General features: G+C 43.4%; 1 protein-coding gene across 1 annotated transcript in view; it reads right to left on the reverse strand.

Annotated features, from left to right (window-relative positions):
• The window catches only part of diaph1 (diaphanous related formin 1), an 80,301-nt gene that overhangs the window by 43,323 nt on the left and 16,589 nt on the right, over positions 1 to 20,389 (reverse strand). Inside the window, exons 2-17 of the mRNA XM_079269187.1 lie at positions 20,006 to 20,032; positions 19,242 to 19,406; positions 17,735 to 17,836; positions 17,019 to 17,149; positions 16,481 to 16,558; positions 16,327 to 16,390; positions 15,777 to 15,916; positions 15,306 to 15,411; positions 15,001 to 15,111; positions 14,644 to 14,762; positions 11,959 to 12,075; positions 9,770 to 9,885; positions 7,275 to 7,339; positions 5,793 to 5,972; positions 3,220 to 3,729; positions 1,652 to 1,766 (exon numbers count right to left, since the gene is read on the reverse strand). Coding sequence (XP_079125313.1) covers positions 1,652 to 1,766; positions 3,220 to 3,729; positions 5,793 to 5,972; positions 7,275 to 7,339; positions 9,770 to 9,885; positions 11,959 to 12,075; positions 14,644 to 14,762; positions 15,001 to 15,111; positions 15,306 to 15,411; positions 15,777 to 15,916; positions 16,327 to 16,390; positions 16,481 to 16,558; positions 17,019 to 17,149; positions 17,735 to 17,836; positions 19,242 to 19,406; positions 20,006 to 20,032 — 2,146 coding nt within the window. The remainder of the gene's footprint in view (positions 1 to 1,651; positions 1,767 to 3,219; positions 3,730 to 5,792; positions 5,973 to 7,274; positions 7,340 to 9,769; positions 9,886 to 11,958; positions 12,076 to 14,643; positions 14,763 to 15,000; positions 15,112 to 15,305; positions 15,412 to 15,776; positions 15,917 to 16,326; positions 16,391 to 16,480; positions 16,559 to 17,018; positions 17,150 to 17,734; positions 17,837 to 19,241; positions 19,407 to 20,005; positions 20,033 to 20,389) is intronic.

A 20,389-nucleotide genomic window follows, 5' to 3' on the forward strand; every position in this document is an offset into this window, starting at 1 on the left:
TGTGTGTGCGCGTGCTACCCCAGCAGCACTTGTGGGCAGCTGATCGAGAGGAGGAAGAAAGGTCAGGAAGGGTCAGCGGTGGCTCGATGTGTTGTCTGCCTGTCTGCTGGGTAACAAGGAATGGGAGGCGCGAGAGGAAGAGGAGGAAAAAGGGAAGATGAAGAAGAGTGAAGCCGGGCTTCCAGAAATGAGGGATTAGGAGAAGGATGGGGCGGTCAGGAGGAATGTATTACGCCTCGAGCGGTCGGACAAGAGGTGAAGGGTCAGTCTGTACAAGCAGAGCTGGTTGCTTATTGGGCATGTATGCAAGCACAGCCACGTACTCTACACAGTGAGGATTAAACCTCACATGCACACTGAGAAAAAAAAATAAGACGCTTACACAACAGCTCAATGAAAACCCAATTCTGTTTTGAAGAATGTGTTATTAAACCAAACCTTAACAGATTCAAGAAACACGGAGGAAATCAACAACACTTAGAGTAATAAACACTGGACCAGGTCACACTCTCTCTCTCTGTCTCTCTCACACACACACACACACACACACACAGTACAGCCACACAGACAGGTGTGGGGCTATGAAAAGGCCACGGTGTCTTTATAGCCTGCTCTCAGAAAAGGTTATTAGACATCAACCGGAACGAGCGGCTGTCTCGGCCAATACAAAGTGGAGGCGTGGGTGCACGAGCCAAGGGGGTGGAGGGGTCAAATCCAGGAGTGACAGGCGGACGTTAGGACTCGCCATACAGGTGAATGCTGTCAACACTGACATTTAACTGACATCAACGGCTAGCATCAGCCATGTGTGCGTGTGCACGTCTGTTTATGTCTATGACAAGAGCAAGAGTCAGTATGTGTATATGTGTACCGAGTCTCAATCTGAAGGTCAGATAGAATTACACACACACACACACACACACACACACACACACACACACACACACACACACACACACACACACACACACACACACACACACACACACACACACACACACACACACACACACACACACACACACACAGTCTGTGATTTCCTTGTGTCCTGGTTACGATATGAATATGGAGGAGTTAGAGCAGAAGGCTCAGTGACACCGGCACAAGGTGATAGGAGTGGACAGGTGTGCGTGTGCGAGCGTACGCCCGTGTGTCAGCGCTTTGTGCCAGCACAGCAGGTGGCTAGTCAAAGGACATCAGTGACCTTCTCCTTATCCCTCCCTCTGCCCTCCTCCCTTTGTCCATCTCTCCCTCCGTCCCCGAGTCCCAACTCCTCTCGCCCGGCCGCTCTGTCTCTGCGCAACAAGCCTCGGAGCGCGTCGAGAAGATTGAACGCATACACAAACACAGGTGCGGGTGGTTTGTTCATGAACTGGTGTGAGAAGCTGTTTTGACACAGCGTTACTGAATAATGTAAATGTGCAGCGTGTCCTCCAAGTAGAGGGAAGGGAACGGTTGAGAGGATGTGTGACAAAAACAAACTAAATGGAAGTGGGTGCGTGATAGCCTTACCTTTAGTGGCTGATGGAAGCAGGAGGATTGGATGGAAGGGGAGGGATGTGGGAGAGGCGAGAGATAGAAAAAGACTTTGCTCATTACTGTGAAACACAACATGATGACAGCAGTAGGAGCATACAAGCCACACACTCACTCTTTGTCTGTGAGGAGAAGGCCAAGGTAAGTTTGGCAAAGAGCTCATTGTTTTCAAACTGCTCCTCTTTCGCCGAGGTCCAGAAACTATTCTCAGAGAGCTCCTCAGGTCCGATCTAAGGGAGAGAAACAGCAGAATAAATGGAGAGAGAGAGAGAAAGAGGGAGACGGGGAGATTAAATGAAGGAGAGAGAGAGAGAGAGATGTATTGTATCTGTTAGATAACCATATCATCAAATTGACTAAATTTTCCCCAAAACGGTCATCCGTGCACCTGGCAAAGAATGAAATGAGCAGATAAAGAAGTCGGCAGAACAAACGAAACAGCCGGGCTGTAAAAGGAAGAGGCAGGAGTATGATAGAGGGGGGGGGAGGAAAGATGGAAGGCACAAAGAGGAAAGAAAGAGAAGGAAACGGGTAGTTATTTCCTCTAATCTTCGCACACTGTCTCTACTACAAAGCATCCAGAGCTTCACACCCAGAAATGCAAAGAAACACAGAGGCGGCCTCTTTCTTCACCCTCCCTCCCTCTCTCTGTAGCCCTCCCTTTGTCTTGCTGTTGCTCATCTCTCCATTTCTCTCATCTGGTCACAAGTCAAAATGAACTTTGTGTGATTTCTTTCCTTCACTTTCTGAGTGCTCTCATTAAAGAGAAAGAGAGAAAGTGAAACACACAGAGCGAGAGAGAAAGCAGTGGTAGTAAATTTACAGATATCAGTTCTTTCATTATGGACAAAGCCTCAGGGATGAGGGCGAAGGACGGAAAAGACACAGAGTCGGGAGAGGAAATGTGATATGGGTATGAGCTGAAGGAGCAAGAAAGAAAAGCAAGAGTACGCCAAAAAAAAAAAAAAAGAAAAGGAGGATGAGACCAAGCCAGAAAAAAAAAGTTAATTTAAATTACAAAAGAATACTGTCCTTTCTAGCAGCAATTTAATTATCTTTCAGTGGCGCAGTTCAAAGAAGAAGGCTTATTAAAAAGCAATTTCTGTGACATCCTCGTCAAACACTCTCCCCAGCCCGAGAGAGAGAGCGAGAGCGAGAGAGCGAGAGAGAGAAGCTAAATGCTGATGAAGTCTGCTGAAGCCATTAAACAGTAGCTTTAGGCTAAAGAAACACAGAGGGCCGTTTTGATGTTTTAACCATCACAGATGAGAGGGGGGAGAAGAACATGAAGCACATAGTCATGAGACACACGTCTGCATGCGAGTCACTTTGGGTCAGAATCTCACTGTTAGAGCTCCGATGCTCTCACACTGTTGCACACAATAAAGAACACCCTCAGCTATTTCACACCGTACTGTTAAACTTAAAATACACACAAACTATAAATCACATTCGAATTATTTTGAATAAAACCCCTCCCTGTTTTATGAGAAGCTGGAATACAGCAGGATATATTAGCGGACAGGTGCCTCATCAAAGCTGGCGTGTTGAGTCAAAGAATGGAGAAAATAAATGTGAAGAAGCAACGCAAATTGCACATTTAGTTTCCCCACAATATCTTTACGTCACCAGATAAGTGATTTAGAACTGATTGTATATCGAACCATCTATCTCAGGACCGACCTTGCTCCAGTTGGCTCTCTTCAGCTGGACTTCAGGCTTGTAGTCCTTCTTAGGCTGGAGCCCGTAAGGTAGTGGGGGTGGTGCTGGAGCCCCCCAGCCCCCCATGCCAAATGGTGGAGGTGGAGGCATGCCTGGGCCCGGAGGTGGGGGAGGCATACCGGGAAACCCAGGCGGTGGTGGAGGTCCCATCCCAGGTAAGGGGGGAGGGGGCGGCGGTCCTGCCATGCCAGGGAGGGGCGGGGGTGGTGGAGGTCCTGGCATGCCTGGTAGAGGAGGTGGGCGAGGAATACCGGCATGACCCGGAAGAGGAGGTGGGGGAGGAATACCGGCATGACCCGGAAGAGGAGGAGGGCGAGGTGGAGCAGGCATGCCTGGCATAGGTGGGAGAGGAGGTGGAGGGGGTATACCTGCATGTTGGCCGGGGAGAGGAGGGGCAGGTGGTGCCACAGGAACAGTAACTGTGACGACTTTGGTCTTGGCCTCTTCCAGATCTTTAGACAGCTTTTCAGTCTGCAGGGAAGTAAGAATGCAGCACGTTATCATAAATATTGATTCAAATACTCCTAAAATACCTACAGCTGTAAATCTTCACACCGCATACAGTAACTTCATCATATTAGCAGGACTTGACTGTGTGTTGTTTGGCTTTTGTTCCTTGAATTGACATTCATTTTGTAGAGCTTTGGCAATTTCCACCATTTTCAATGAATAGCCATGCCAACTGAGAGATTAGATTCAAGGGAATAAAAAAGCAGAACAAAAGAGGGGAAAGAGCAACATAGAAGTGGATTAAAACCCGGGCAGGAGGGAGTTTTGGGAGAGAATAGAGGACAAGGCCCAGAGAGAAAAACATAACAGGGGGGGGAATTAAGTCCACAGAGGAATTTATAAGAAAAACTTTTAAAGAGGACAAACTTCTAAATTAGACGCGAGGGTGAAATCTATTTCTTTATTCAACACTGAAATACTAATCTCAGTATTTACATCAGCGAGGAGCCAATTCTTGAGAAAACTGTCCAAGTCATCTAAGTCAGCCGGCTAATACTGGTCCGTGAGAGAGGACTGGGCTTTGAATGAGAGTATACTATACGAGATTAAAAACGTTTAAAAGTTGACTTACTGTATGCGTTATTTTAGGTGTGTAAAGTGTAAACGGTGCACACGTGAAAAGAGTGTCCGTATGCTGCGTGACAAATTGTTTGTGTCGTTTCCTCGGACTTTGAAAAGAAGACAGTAACCTCTGAGGCAAGCTTTCTTAGCGAGGCAGCAGATGAAGCGCTGGGCACCGCATCACGCGGAGGAACAGTGAGAGATCTCTACATGTGAAGAAATCTTGGATGGGCAGCGCCTCAAACGCAGAGAAAGTGAGCCATCTTAGTATGGAAGCTTGTCTGATGCCTGGATGGCGATGCCGCTGATGCGTTGGACAACTGTGTACATATGCGCGTGTTTGGGCTTTCGCGTGGTGGGACGATGACTATGCTGGCATCAGCCACTTTGGATGAAGCTCAATTTGGAAGCTGTTTAGTTCTCTTGCAGACAGACAGACACACACACACACACACACACACACACACACACACAGGCAGACTGTTCTGGGTCACTTGGTGTGTTTGTGAGTTCGGGTGTCACTGTGAGGCAAAGTCCAGCTGGTGTGGCAGCAGGACACTGACAGCTAAACAATCCTCATCTTTGCCCCCCGACTGTACGAGTGTACAAACACGAGCATAAGCGCACGCACACACACACGCACACACACACACGATATCCTTTTAGTTTTTTTTTGTTTCCGTTTTTCAAGCAGTTGGCTAAATCATTTAAGGCCATGGGGCTTTTGTGTCCATGTGGGTGTGCATGGCTGTTGGACAACTTTTTGGTGTTTGGACTTCTGCAATATTGTATTTATCTAAGCCTAAACATATTTTACTTCTTGCAGCTTTAGCAGAAGTTTTCTGTTTCTTTCCGTATGTGTTTCTGGGACATCAAACCAGACTGATTAAATGATCTAACTCCAGCTTTATCGATTCTGTCCTCATGTTCTGGTATATTGACATCGGCATCAACAAATGATGAGAGTTCTGTATGAAATCAGTTTGAGCTGCTCAACTTTCCACGAAGATTTTTGGAAGTGTCAAACTGGGTTCAACGCAATTTTTATTTCGGTTTCTTTCATGGGGGATGAGGTACTTATCCATAGTGTGCGTATTACCTTCCTGCTACAGTAGAAGCTGGTCGGCACACTTCTTTTAGGTGTCTGAATTACACGTTGATGCTGGCCCCATCCACAGCAGTACGTTGCTTTTCTCCTGTATTGTTTCTCCAAACTAAGGGCGTGCCGACCACCATCTACTGTAGCACTGTACCACTACTGATAATTACCTCATACACTTCAAAAGATCCAAACTATCCCTTTAAGGTTAATTCACTTAATTAAACTTATTGAGTGAAGTGGTCACATTTAGCTTTAAAAAAAAAAAATGCAAACATCTTCTGTTTAGATTTTGAGTGAGATGAACTGAAAAGGCATTGAGTCCCACATGGACAGGTTGGTGGATGTGTGTGCTTGTGTGTACCTGCTGTTGCAGAGTGGTGAGCTGTTGTTGTAGTCCCTGGTTCTCCTTGTCTTGCTCCAGCTTAGATGTGGCCAGCTGTTCCTTCTCTTGGCTCAAGTCCTGCAGCTTCTGCTCATAGTCACCCTCCAGTTTCTTCAGCTCCACCTGCAGCTCGTGGCGTGCCATCAACTCGGCATCCAGCTAATACACATGTGAAGGGTCATAGAGGGAGACGCACTCGGTTACAGTAGTGGGCTAGGCAGACTTTTTAGTGGCTTTACAACCTTTTGTGTAGTGGTCGAATTTAACAAGCATTATCTTGAACAATATTTTCTCAGATTTCACTCAGGCACCAACAAAAGGTCCCATCGGCACCACGACTGCAAAGACACTTGTTATAAAGTAAAAGGTGTGTGAAACAAAGAATGGATTCAGTGTTGATCGAGCATGTTTGAAGGCTTAATCATTTCACAAAAAAAGAAATACTCCACATAAATATCAACCCTGAAGCTAAACACCAGGGTACTCGCATGAACTACGGGAAAAAAAGTGTGTCTGTATGCACACGCTTTTAGTCTCCCTCTTGAAACTGCAGCCGTTTCCATAACTCAAAGACCTGTAGAAGCAATTTCCTGCAGTCTAGCGCTTTCAGTTTCATTGGATAATTTACACTGCAAATTAGTGTCAATTACTGAGTTAGGGTGCTTCAGTGCACTTGCATGAGCTCACTTCTCACTTCCATTTTAAAGCCTTCACATGCAGAAAAACCAGAAAGAGAAACATTTTACCCCAAACTTAAATTTTTTCACTTTCATACATTTTCGAGGATTGTTCCCTTCTAGGACACTTGACAAACAGGATAAGAGTGTTCCAACAGATGACTGCACGAACACACAGACGGCTTTTTAATTTGCTGACAGCAGATTTGTTACTATCACTGTCAGCGTCCTGACAGCCTCATCCCTAATTCCTGCCAAAGAGACTGCCTGCAATTACCTCGTCATAGACAACTAGCACTATGGTGTGTGTGTGGTCAACAGAAATGAATCCAAGTGTGTTCATTTAATACGTGCTTGTGTGGATGTACACGTGTTCAATGGATATGATCCCATGCGAGTGTGGGCCTGAATCGACGCTCGTCTGTACTCCCTTTTTGCAATTATCCTGTCACTGGGACAGCAGCACACCGCAATCAAGGCATTTATCCCATATGTGTGTTGCTTGTGTTTTATGCTAGCCTGTAAGAGTATTCGTCTGTGTATGCTCATTCTATTAGTCACCCTCTGTCCTTCCTTTTTTCTCATTTGTCATACCATGTCAGACAAACACGGCTCGCATAGAATTTAATTACATTGTGCGTGAGTGGGGAAATGTTAGCTTCTACAATGTATGATTGTAATAGCTTGTGTGCTTCTGGGATGACATGTAAATATGTCTGTGGGTGTGGCAATGCTGTTGTTATGTGTGTGTGTGCATTTTGGATTTCCAATGTGAGTATTTCACCTTCTTTTCCAGCTCGACAGCCTTGGCCTCGCTGGTTTCTACCTTGGTCTGGTCCACCATGTTGTCTGTGGACACACAGAGGACAGAAGAAAGGAAAAGAGAAGAAGGTAAAAAAAAAAAAAAGGGTGGCGGGTGAGATAAGGGTTTTCGACATCGCACCCTTCAGTCTGGCACATACTGCGCACCCACATACATTCACAAACAGAGCAAGCATCCTATCTGTCTCCCTATTTCTTCCCTTATCACACTACTCAAACTGGAGATCCGTGAGAAGATTGTGGAGGCATCTCATTACAACAGGGTGCCATCTGTTGCTCGCTGCTTCTACACATCATTACCGTTTAAGCCTACACTACATACACCTTTGTCCCACTGTGGGGATGTATGAGAGAGAGGTGGGAGCACACTGATTTCCCCTCTATGCGAAACACATCTCACACCAATTTCTATAACATTGTTAGATTCAGAAAAAAAGGTGAGGAGGACACCGGCTGACCAACAGGGTACTTTTACAGAATAATTGCAGGGCCTACAGGTGGTTCAGTGCCCAGGGGCTTACCGAGCAATGTGCAGTAAAATAACTAATTAGCATGAAGATGAATGCCACAAAGTCACTGGATCAAAGACTAATCACGATGCCCAGGAGAGGCATCAAACAGCTAGATAGCAGAGACAGGAGAGAAGCGAAAATCGAAAAGTAGATTACATGTTGTGAAGAGAAAAGAGTGGAAGTTGAAACTATGCAAGATGACTTATATCTAGATAAGCTAGAAGGAAAGGCAGCGCAAAATGAGAAATCTATTTTGTGAAAGAGAAGATTGTTGCCGGATGAAAGAACTTCATATTAGTATGCCAAGCCACATACAATTTCCGAGTGTGCATTTGTGTATGCGTTTCCACGGTTATTGGATGTGTGATGGAGGAGGGGGGTGGGGGTGTTACTTCTGTCATGGTGGCTAGGCTAAATGGGACAAACTTCGAATAGAGAGCACTAAGGGAGCCAGAATGTAGCAGAAAACTGTGCTGAATTTCAGAGTTCAAAGAAAAACACTAAATAATGCATGCAGGGCAGAATTGGGCTGCTTTCCACCGATAATAACTCTGGCAGCCTTAAAGGAGGCCAGCCAGACTCTGTGTCTGTGTGTGTGTGTGTGTGCGTGTGTGTGTGTGTGTGGACGCATTTAGAAGGAGTGCAATTAGAGCCTCCTGCGGTGAGCAACGGAGACCTGCCATAAAGGAGTATTGAACTCTTGAGACATGGCCTGCACCTCCATTATGCTCTGGTTTAGTTAGCAGGTGGTTCCTCGTCAACATTTAGTCTTTCAACTGCACATGCACTTTACTAGTATGAAACACTTTTCACAAAAATTCAGCATTGTGTGTGTGTGTGTATAATAGAGAGAGCGACAGGAAATGACATGGCTCAGTGGCCATCATAATACTTTGCGGGAAGCTGGTGGGGATGCTGCGTCTTGCTCATGGGCACCAAGATGACAGGTTCACCATTTTCCTGAAAAGCCTTTAAACTATAGTCAGGTGCCATGCAAGTCAAAACAGTTTGGGCTTGCTGTAATCATTCCTCTTTTCATACGGGCCATTAAAAGACACTCAATTCCCCACAGTCCTCGTTCTGTGCAACATGTATTCCAAAGTTAATCTGAAGCCAATATGAGGCTTCAGCAGTCGGAGTTAATCAAATGAATTGAGCATCTCCCAAAGTCAAAGTCTTTTCAGAACTCCCTTCTTCTGTTTTCCTGAGCTGCAGAGGAGGCGCAGCGACACAAAGAGGGAACTGTGTACTGAAAAGACAGCAACTTTGGGAGGTACTCGATTCCATTAACTCAAACTGCTGAAGGCTCATCAGCTTCAGATAAACATTCTGGCACAGAGCGAGTTTGGAAGCGCATTAGGAGCGGATCTTTAAATGGACGCTATGAAAGAGAGGACAGCTCACATCAAGCAAAACATATGATCATATGGGCGCCCGACTATTGTTTTAAGACAGACTGGAAAAATTCTGTTTAGATCTGTCCTATAAACAGAGGGGATGTACCTGGGCACTTGTATTATGTGATACATACAACACTTGTGCCTGAGAGTTACCATCTAACCAACCTATCATCATGGGATCAAACTTGGGAGGACGACAAAGAAATCTCACTTCCTATATTGTGAAATCAGACTCTGGGATTTCTTGGTTTGAGATAAAGCTTTTGTCCTCTTGATAAAGATCAGTTTATACCTCGACCTACGACTGTGAAACTTGTAGCACAATTCAGCCCACACTCGGCACCCCCCCCCCCCCCCCCCCCTCTGTGGCGCTACCTTGTGGTATTCTGGAGCCACTACACATTGAACCGTATAGTTACAAATTGTATTAAACATTGTATGACAAGCAATTTCTGAAATAATAACATCAACAGCAAGACAGCTGTTTTTTTGGGGGTCTATGTGCATTTTGTGTTGACTTGGTCTGTTCTGGTCGAACGACTCACCTATCAAGCCTTCAATGTTGAGATTGAGGTTCCGGCACTTGAAGTCGGGGTCCGCTCCATTCCTGTGAAGCACGATCTGAGCAACACACTCGTCTATCAACTTGTAGTACTGAGGCCTGCAGGAAGGACGGAGTGACAGATAGGTGGACAAGAAGTGGTGAGAGACAGCGGGAAGATAAGAGGAGGAGGAGGGCAACGATGGAGAAGGAGAGTGAATATGTGGTGCAGGGTAAAAAACTATAAAGTGTCACTCTTTACAATAAACTTTGCATGTTGTGTCCCCAAAGACAATTATAGCAAACGTATGTATTGTACAATAGCAGTTTAGTCTGCATCAATAAGAAATCGGGTGAGCAGAGGACGGGACTGACAATGAGCAAGTCGGTTCATTTGTTCAGACAAATGTGTGAACACATGCTTCATCACTCCGTCTCTGTCTGAAACTGGGATTGGCTGTCTGTGTGAGCATGACAGTCTGAGTTTCTTGCCACTAAGATTGATTGTGTGCCACTGTGTTCTTGAGTGCGTTGGTGTATGTCCAGCGCCCCATGTCTGATCAAGCCAGCTTCGCACAGACACTCAATTTTGGAGGTGTCTTATTCCCTGACCCCATTAGATGCTGCCAGAGTCACAAACTCAATACTTTATTTATTCTGCCTCCCTCCCTCCCCTGTCTCTCTTAGTCACTCTCACACTTATTCCACTCCTTCAATATACTTCAAGGTTTGTTTTTTTCTCCTGAAGCTCAGATTTTGCCGTGGAGCGAGAGAGACATCTAGTGGCCGTCAAGAAAACTGAGTCAAAGTCAAATAGATTTGAATTTGCTGGATCCTGGATCTGGCGTTCTTCACGAGCCTGAATTAAACTCAGACATGACGGTATATTAGGGAAAGGGTGGCTGGTAGACCTACGGCTATATACAGAATATACTATACAGAAGTCATTTCACTTTTAAGCTACATCTCTTAAGTCCTGTACATGCACAGCATGTGAACGACCGCTCATATAAGTGCACTTGTGTACTCGAACAAAGTCCTCAGGTCTCCATCTGCACTCGAGACTGAACCACAGTAAGACTAAGAATGTAAAAAGAGCAAAGCAGCAGGTACTCTTTCATTTATTCCCACTCAAATGCTAACTCTTATATCCCCGTACGTCCCTCCTCATTCTCTCAGCATCTACCTAGCAATTTACCTCAACTCTCAATTTCTTCCTCATTATAGTCCCGCCTTCCACTTCCTTTCTCTGTAATTATCCAGCTGTATTTTCTGCCACTCTACAGCTCTCCTCCATCCCACACCTGCTGTCTCTCTATGGAGACCGTTACAGACCACTTCTATTGTGATCACCTGGATGGAGAGAGACAGATCGGATGGATGGGAGAGTGAAAGAAAAAAGGACCTAAGCTTGGACCATTCGTGTGGGCCAACCTACCCTTTCCCTCCTCACAATGCATTACCTAAACTGTGCTCAACATTAATCACAGTCTAAAATGTGTGCATGCCGACACATGTGTGTTTTACCCGTTTTCTGTGACATTGAGGAAGGCAAAGCAGAAGAGAACATGCGTGTGTGCATACATTATACCATGCAACTCTGAACTTGTTATTATTCTAACCCCGGTCTTGTCATTCAATTATTCGCTCTTCCTCCCTCCTCTGTTTCCTTAGCTAAACCCCCAAGGGCTTTGGAAGACACAGGGAGACATTAGCATATTTCTGGTGATAAGAGGTGATGGCGTTCATTTCTATTAAAATGGAATTGGACTCCTTTTCATGTATTCATTTCTCAGCCTTTGAACGGTGCTCCAGAAAACAAACAGCAAATGGAGGACAGGGCTGAGAGGAGGGAGAGGAGGAGCAGGAATCTAAGAAAGAAAGAAACTACACCTCACATTTCACTTGGTCTTGTTATTTGGGTGTTTCTTCAACAGGTTTTTTTTTAGATATATATATATATATATATATATATATAAATAAATAAATAAATAAATAAATAAATAAAGCAGCTGCATGCAGCTTCTCACTGTGCGCCCAATCATTCAGATCATATTAACAATTAGCCTTATTCTAGTTTTTCTTATGCATAGATTACAATAGTGGACAAGACATGAGTCTTCCAAAACAACCACATATCAGCTGTAGTAAGCGAATGTGAGACATGTATGTGTGTATTTGCTCATGTGCTACCTGGACAGATAGTCATTGCGGATTAGCAGCAGGTGCTGCATCAGGGACAGGAAGTGGGTTTCGCCCTTGGAGTCCTTCACCGTGTTGACTAGGATGTCAAACACTTCCCTCGCATCAGTGAAGCAAAAATAGTTAAGGCTTAACTCACAGAGAAGTCAACAGAAATACTAAACACCCGATGCACAACATCTTCAACAATCACTGACAACTCTCAATAGTCTCACACCAACTTCTGCTTTTGTGCGTTTCAAAATGACAGTGAAATAAAAGTGAAATCGAGAGCAAACTTGTAAACCATCGAATAATCTTCGTTGTAAAGAGACAATGTGTTGACATATCAACATGTCTTGTACAACGACCACAATCTGTTCTATCACAGAAACATGTTTTCACAAATCATCGGAGCTCAGTGTTCATGGAGTGCAGACTTTGTTTACACTGCATCGGTACCCGTGGGAGACACCTGGTGGTGGACGTTATAACTGCATGTCAAAAGCAACAAGGAGAATCACAGCAATTGGTGAAATTCATTTTTTAGCCATTTCTAGGGCTGGGCGATAAATCGATTTAATCGATTAATTCGAATGTGTGCTTTAAGGCGATGTGTTTTATTGAAAATCGAGAAAATCGCCCCCACCCCTTTTTCCCGTAGTAGAGTGCGCGCGCATTGTTTACAAACTAAAACAATGGCGGCCAGCAGCTTCACTGCTGCCGCCGCCACCTCACAAAAACAACCCAGCATTTTGGAGACATTCACCAACTGTACTCCGCATGAGAAGAAGAGTGCCCGGTGGAAAGCCATCACGGATGCAGTCGCGATGTATATCGCAAAAGATATGGTGCCCATATACACCGTGGAAAAGCCGGGGTTTATTCACCGTCTCAAAGCTTTGGACCCCAGGTACGTGCTACCAAGCCGTAAACATTTTTCTGACGTTGCCTTGCCTCGGCTGTACAATAGTACACGCCAAAGGATCTCTGCGGAGCTGGAGGGGATGTCATTCTACTCCGCAACAACTGACCTGTGGTCCAGCAGGTTGACCCAGACACCGATCCACTTGACTGGTGGAAGCGTCACCAACTTAACTTTCCAAGGCTAAGTACTTTAGCAAAGAAATACCTCTCTGTGCCAGCTACAAGTGCCCCCTCTGAGAGGCTTTTCAGTGTGTGGGGGGGGGCATTGTTACATGCCACCGTGCATGCCTGAAGCCAGAGGTAGTAGACAGGCTTGTCTTCCTGGCAAAAAATATTTAGAAAAAACATGCACTACTGTTTAATACTGTTGGTTATGTTGTGAATGCACTTGATTTTGTTTACATGCACTTATTTACTGTGCAAAATATGTTATGTTGATGTTAGATCAGATGTTGCACTTTTGAAAATGTGAATGTTAAAGGGTCGCATACATTTTATTTCATGCTGTGTTTGTATCAGTGTATTCAGTTAGAAAAGCTTACTGTAAAAAGTTACATTTGCACAGTTGTTTACAATGGAAGGCTACTATTTAATGCCATTTAATGTTATGTTTAATTTAATTTTATATTTAAATGATTCAGGCAAACAAAAGAGTGACCAAATACTTTTTGTATACTACAGGCACCTTTCTACAATGTTCAGGTTTTGTTTGCACTTTATTTTTATCAACCTACTTGGGAAAATCATCACAAAATAAAAGAAAAAATTGTTTTCAACAGCTTCTGTCATCTGCAAAAAAATTTGGGGGAAAAAAATCGATTTAAATCGTGAATCGGATTTTTTGTAAAAAAATCGGAGATTTTTTTTTTAGGCCATATCGCCCAGCCCTAGCCATTTCTTTAAAAGAACACTGTTAGGGTGGCTAAATTTGATCATAATCCAGTCCATCATGAATGCCACACTAAATCAAACACCCAAACACAGTATGTGTTGTGTGATAAAGATAAAACGGCATCCTTTGCCTTTTTCCCTGTGAATATGTATCTTTGTCAAATCAGGACAAAATTATAAATATGTTTGATTGGGATAGACCATATTTGCATAGAATAAAGCCATTAAAGTGCTCTTGTGAGGTCCAGTTATCCCACCACAAAGTAGTCATATGCATGTGCTGAAAATGACAACTAAGAGTAGAATGAACCATCACGTCCACATAAAACAAAAGAAATGAACACTTAACGGAGTAGGTTCGGTTGTTGTTGTGGACCTAATTGGACGGGCTCCCATCTATATAACAACAACAGATGACTCAGAGTGGCAACGAAGCAATGACAAAGTCCACCAGTGATCGGGGCTTTTGCTGTTCTTTACCGCACAGCAGATGAGTAGTAAGTGTCCGTGAGATGCTAATTGGCAAAGACGGATTTTGAATGTAAAAAAGTCCAAAACATTCATTTTGAATCTGTCTTGGAATAAAGTAAGTGGTCAGCCTGATAACTAGATAGAAAGGAGCAATCTGCTCTCGTGTATATTGCTCCTTGTAGACTCATTTTCATAATGAAGGGGATACATGGTTATAAATTGGCATCCTAACTGTGTGAATCATACATATTCTTTCATTATGTAAAAACAGTATGACGGATGTTCCTTTTGCTTTTCAAAACTAGCAAAGCAACACAAAACAAGTGATGTAACCAGGTGTATAGATTCAGGTCAAAAAGTGGACCCGAAATTTCTACAGCGGGACAGTTTTGCGCAGTGGAAGGATATTCCATCTCAATGCGGATGTCATCAAGACGTATTTTGAGGTCCTCAGAGTCATCCTCAGCCAGCTCATCAAACACTGTGAGTTGCACCCTCAGCTCTTCGTTTTCTATCATCCGGACCTCCTGCAGGGAGAGCGATGGGACGTCGGCGGTGGGATGAAAAGGCATAGGGGGGGAAATAACAGGGAGCGTGTGACAAACATTGAGTTTGGACAGTCGGGAGGCATTATACACAGCATACGAGTGTGTTTCAGCCACACAGAGGCATCGAGAGTAAGAGAAACATGAAGAGTAAGGATTTGCAAAATGTGTGTTGTCAGAGAGTCGCTTTGAGAGAATATATAGAGAGAGTTTTCTGTACCGTCAGCAGGTCTCTGAGTCCCAATCTTAGCAGTTCAGAGCGAATATGGATCCTGAAGTCCAACTCTTCTCCCCGGCTAAGCAAGGCATTGATTAGCTGCATGCAGCCACCCTGCAAAAAAACACAATGGACAGTCAACTTCACAAGTAAGTGGATAGATGAGAACTATAATACAAAACACCATATTAGTCAGCTGAGTAAATCTGAGTTGTGCAGTCTATCAAATGCAACTGGGTTGGTGTCATTCGTCAACATAAACACACACGGGGATGTATAATTGTTGAAGTATGTGTGTGCATGTGCACCTTAAGAGCAATGTTGGGCTTGTTCATGCCATCAAGGAGCAGCTGGAACCTCTCAATGTCCCGCCTCTCTGCCTCCTCAGTAATGGCCTCCAAAACACGCTCATGACTGCAAAAAACAGACAGTTATGCACATCATATAAAACGCTGCTACGCCTTGTTACATCAAATAATACATAACTACAAAGGTTACCATGAACAACATGTACGCAGAACTAAAAAGCACATTATATTGCCTCATTTGACAGCTTTTATTGGAACCTGACATACAGGTGACAGAGAAAAGAAATATAATTTGCAATTGTTCAATTATTGATGTCAATGCTAAGTTGCTAGTTTAATGCTGCAACTTCACATAACGCTGCGTATCAGACTTGTGCTACAGACTTTAACCGTGTAGAATTGGTTGTTCGGGTCCATTATTTCTGTTAACATATTCAAAAAGCATGGTCTGAACATTTCTCCGATGCTTACAGGTTCTCAGGATGTTCCAATATTGAGATGGCAGAAAGCAGCTTGACAGCATCCACCATCATATGAGGCACCCGAGGGTTGATGGCTTTGACCAGCAGAGGAATGCCCTCATCCGACTCCAGCATGGATCTCAGACCGTACTAAAGGGGAGAGGAAGGCAGTAGGACAACAGAGAGCAGAATGGGGAAAAATTCCTTTAAGATTTATATTATTTTTTTGCAGCAAGACCAGGCTTTCATGGTTCAAATGACAGCGTATGCATCCGAAGAACCAGAATCACGATGTCTCTGTAGGAACGACATCATTGATACTCAATCACCAGTGTGGAGTTATTAAATATGAAAGATTTACATAATTATACTAATTATCTAAGGTTACACCCGTCACCACACTAAAGAGTCAAAGCAGTCTCAAAGATGAAGTGTTCATTGTTGGTCAGACTGATCTAACACTGCCCTCTAGAGGAGGAATTACGCAACAAATATGTCCAATAGACCAAAGACAGGATGAGGTATTTTGGTGCAACTGAAGAAACAGTCAATGTTCTTACCTTGTTGTTCATAAAGGCTTTTAGGCAGCGAATGATCTCGTGTTGACATTTCACTCCCATCAGTCTAGTTGGTGGAGGAGAGAGAAGACCGATAAATAAAGACTTTATAAACATGTCGAGTGAGATCGCCTGTTCTGTGGTTTAAGTGTCTTACTCGGCTTTCTCCTCCTGCAGTCTTTTGAGCAGATTGAGCAGCAAGGCGAGCCCCTCGTCTCCAAAGTTCTGCACCCAACTGGAAGAGACGACATACGATCAGTACACTGTGCTTTTGACATGGTCACATGTTAGTGCACGCCTTATTCCCATTGACAATCTCTTGGAAAATACATGTTTTACAACTGCACAATTATCACTTGTTATTTTTCTTATATGTAGCCTATAGGCTCTTTGCCCTCTTATATCTGGGCAATCCACGATCCAGTGTCCAAAAAACTCATATCATCATCCCCAAATTGAATTAGAGGTATTTTGAAAAGTAGATTCATCACCAGATGATCAAACCTAAGTCATCAATGTCTCCTGATACTGTAATGTTCGAAATAAAGGAGTCACAGCCTTATGTTATGATCGTTCAGAATCACCTTTTTATCTTAAGGTTAAACTCTGCAATCAGCAGTCAGGTGATCATAAAAGATCAGTCAAGGATGCACTGTATGTTTGAACCTGTGCGCGTGTGTGTGTGTGTGTGTTACCTAACAGGGTTGTTATTGAGGGACACTCGCAGAGATTCCAGACAGCTCAGCAGCTGTGTGTCCCGGTAGTCGGTCTTTAACTCCTGGATGTACATCATGGCTGATTTGGCACTCTCCTTCTGGTTTTGACCCTAATCAACAAAGACAAAATCACTTTGTGTTTTGCATTCATACAAACAACAGGTTATGATTGCTGTTATTGATTGATGTGCAGGATTAAAGGGCACTGCGTGTAGGGTTCTCTCTTCATTGGCTTATTTCAGTTACATGAACGGTGTTAGCAACCATCTGTGCTTCTTTGGGCGACACACTTTCACCAGATTTGATTATATTACACCTGCTGCTTCTAGTTACCAAACTACCAGTACTAGAAGGGTAGCCGGCCCTTCTCATGATGGCTGTGGTATTTAATTGAATCTACATTTGTATAATGTGTCTGACAATCCAGTATTGGCTTGAGTGAGGAAACACCTAAACTTCATAACCAAAGGAGATCCCTAAACACAAACAAGCAAGGAAAGGCCTTTGACTGCACATTTCTCTGAACAGTTAGTCCAACATAATGGTGTCACTGTATGATCTGATCATTTATTAAAAATGAATAAGATAAAACCTACACTGTATACAGCACTTTGTGTTCCCGATATGGCACATAAAGGACTTTGTAACTTTCACAAAGCTGTCGGCTAATGAGCAACACGTATTTAGGTACTGACAGCTTTAGACGTGTGGAGGTACTGGGAGACCATCTCTCGTTTGATCATGATGTCTTTTGCCCTCAGAGGCTGCTGTTTCTCCCCATTCAGGTTCATATCCACCTGAAGAAAGATGGGAGGAAGGAGGGAAGGGGAAAGAGAAAGGATGAACAAAGTATTTTAAAGACCAGCAGAATAAGAAAAAAAAAAGAAAAAAAGAAAAAAACGGAAACGAGTCATTTTGTGTCAATAAACGTGAGGAACTGAATCAACGTAGTTCAACTAGTCTCTGCTAGATTGGAATATAAAGCCCCCAGTGAGATGTAGCAGATGCTCAGGTTAAAGGTGTGAGCAGAGGTGCTTTGATGTGTTAAGATACCGAGCAGAATTGGTACTCAGAAACACTTTTAATTAGTGGTGTATCGGATCACCCTTCACGGTTCGGCACACATGTGAACTGTGGATTAATTACAGTTTAACGTTAACCATCACAGTGTGAAATAAAGTTTTACTGACATTATTATCCACCGATATTCAGTAAAATATGTGATAAGGACATCAGCATTCAGGCTATTCTATCGCTGATCTCTGATAATGTTACATCGTGAACAACCAATCCGTGTTGATAATGACATGTAACGTGGCTAACGGACAACGAACTAAGGTTCCGTTCAATTACATTATGATGCGTTCAGGCTCTGTTCAGTGAAAATCAGTATTGGGCGAAGGTAAAGTATAACGTTATCATGTGTTCACATGGGAACTCGTAAAATGTAGTATTGGTGAGAAACCTGAATAAATCCAGTTGTTTGCAAGGACACGTCTTGACAGCAACATCAATAGATATTTGAGATGCACTATGACCTGTTTACACTAAGCAGCTTAGAATACATCATTAAAAATACCAATGACAAGATTTGCTTTAATCAATGAAAACACAATCTTTTATTTCCTAATCATGTGAATTGTGTGGCTTTAAGAAAAAAACACTATAAATTACTTTAACAAAGTAAAAGGATAACATTGAGACTTTCTGATGGTACACTGACTTCAGAGAGGTTGAAATGATGTTTGGGACGGTGGCCAAAAATAAAAAAAAGCGTGATCAGGGATCTCTAAAAGGTATATTTGCTCCCTTTTTTATTTTGTGCTGATCCGGTCCGTGACTCTGATCCGTGATACGATCTGAACCGTGAGTTTTATGATCCGCTGCAACGCTACTTTCAATTAGAAATTTCACACAGCAGTCTCACAGAGATCTGTGCTTTGTGCTGTAAGGCAGTGCTTTACATGTTTGTCACAGAGAAAGAGTTAACTCTTTCACAATTGTAGTTTGTCTTTGTCATCTCTTAACGGTATTGGTAATTCTACATGGATGGTCTTTCCTCAGGGAGTGATGAAGTATTTCCGAGTGGAATATATCAAGTACAAGTTTTCATGGCTGTTCAGGGAAGATTATGAAAACGTGATTCTCCAACAGATGAATCTTTCACACACAACACAAATACACTAGTTCAGTCTTTCTCACCAGCATCTGCTCAAAGAGCTCCAGCACGTATTCATCAGAATGGTCGTGCAGCATGGCACTCTGGGTGTTGATCTCATAGTTGGCAGCTGAAGAGTGTCGCTGAGCCGGCACATGGCTGGGCTTCTCCTTGTCCTTTTTCATCCTCATGCTGGTGAAACGTTCCAACTGGATTAGCAGACAACACCACGCATGTTAGAGGAAAGAGGTCAGAGGGAAGAAGAACTGCAACGTGGAAGCATTACTGTAAGGCCACAAAAACAAGGCAACAATCACAGTCATCACCAATGTTAAATCATTTAACAGTAATAAAATACCAAAGGGGGTATTTCTCCCTTAGTTTTGGGATATCATGTTTAAACAGTGTGACAGTGATTAGGGATTAGAGTCGTCAAAGGCTTTTGCCAACAAACGTTGACACACAAACTTATGATGACATGCAGTCAACACTGGCCGGCGCAGAACACAACACTCAACTTTAACAAACAATATGGGACTTCCTTTAACAGACAAAATGTGTGTTTTACTGCAAAATGAAAAACACTTCAGGACATCAACTTCTGGATATATGCAATTCAGTGAGCATCTTCTTCACAGCATGCACATCCAACGTGAGCACAGCACAGCGATACTTAACATTTGTGTTATGGTGGATTAGGTTTGTGTGACATGACATTAAATGCATAATGGTGAGTTGTTGTATGTTCACAGTGACAGATGGACAAGTGAAGCACACAGGAGACGGTTGAAAGCATTTACAAACCTACCTCATCGGGAATCAGACGTTTGAGTTTCTGTAAAGGATGAACGGGTGAAAGGGAGCGAAACGGAACGGAAGGGAAGGAAAAACCAAACAGAAGGGGGAGGAAGATCGAGGGAGAGAAAGAAAAAGAACCAATTAGACAGAAATCATTCATGACAGGAAACAGATCCAGGAAATTCATGAGTGATTCGCAGCAGGGCGGAGGGAAACACTGTCAGTAAATTACCGTTAGAATTCAAAGCATTCGTCACTGATACACATCTCTAACACAGAGAACTAACACATGTAAATTAGAGTGTGAAATAATCAAGACACCTGGTAGGTAGTAATTACATGAGAGACCTCGGAGATCAGCAGTCAAACAGTCAAAGGCAGAGAGACGTCGGTA

Source organism: Melanostigma gelatinosum (assembly GCF_949748355.1).
Source record: "Melanostigma gelatinosum genome assembly, chromosome: 5".
In the NCBI taxonomy this organism is placed as follows: Eukaryota; Metazoa; Chordata; class Actinopteri; order Perciformes; family Zoarcidae; genus Melanostigma; species Melanostigma gelatinosum.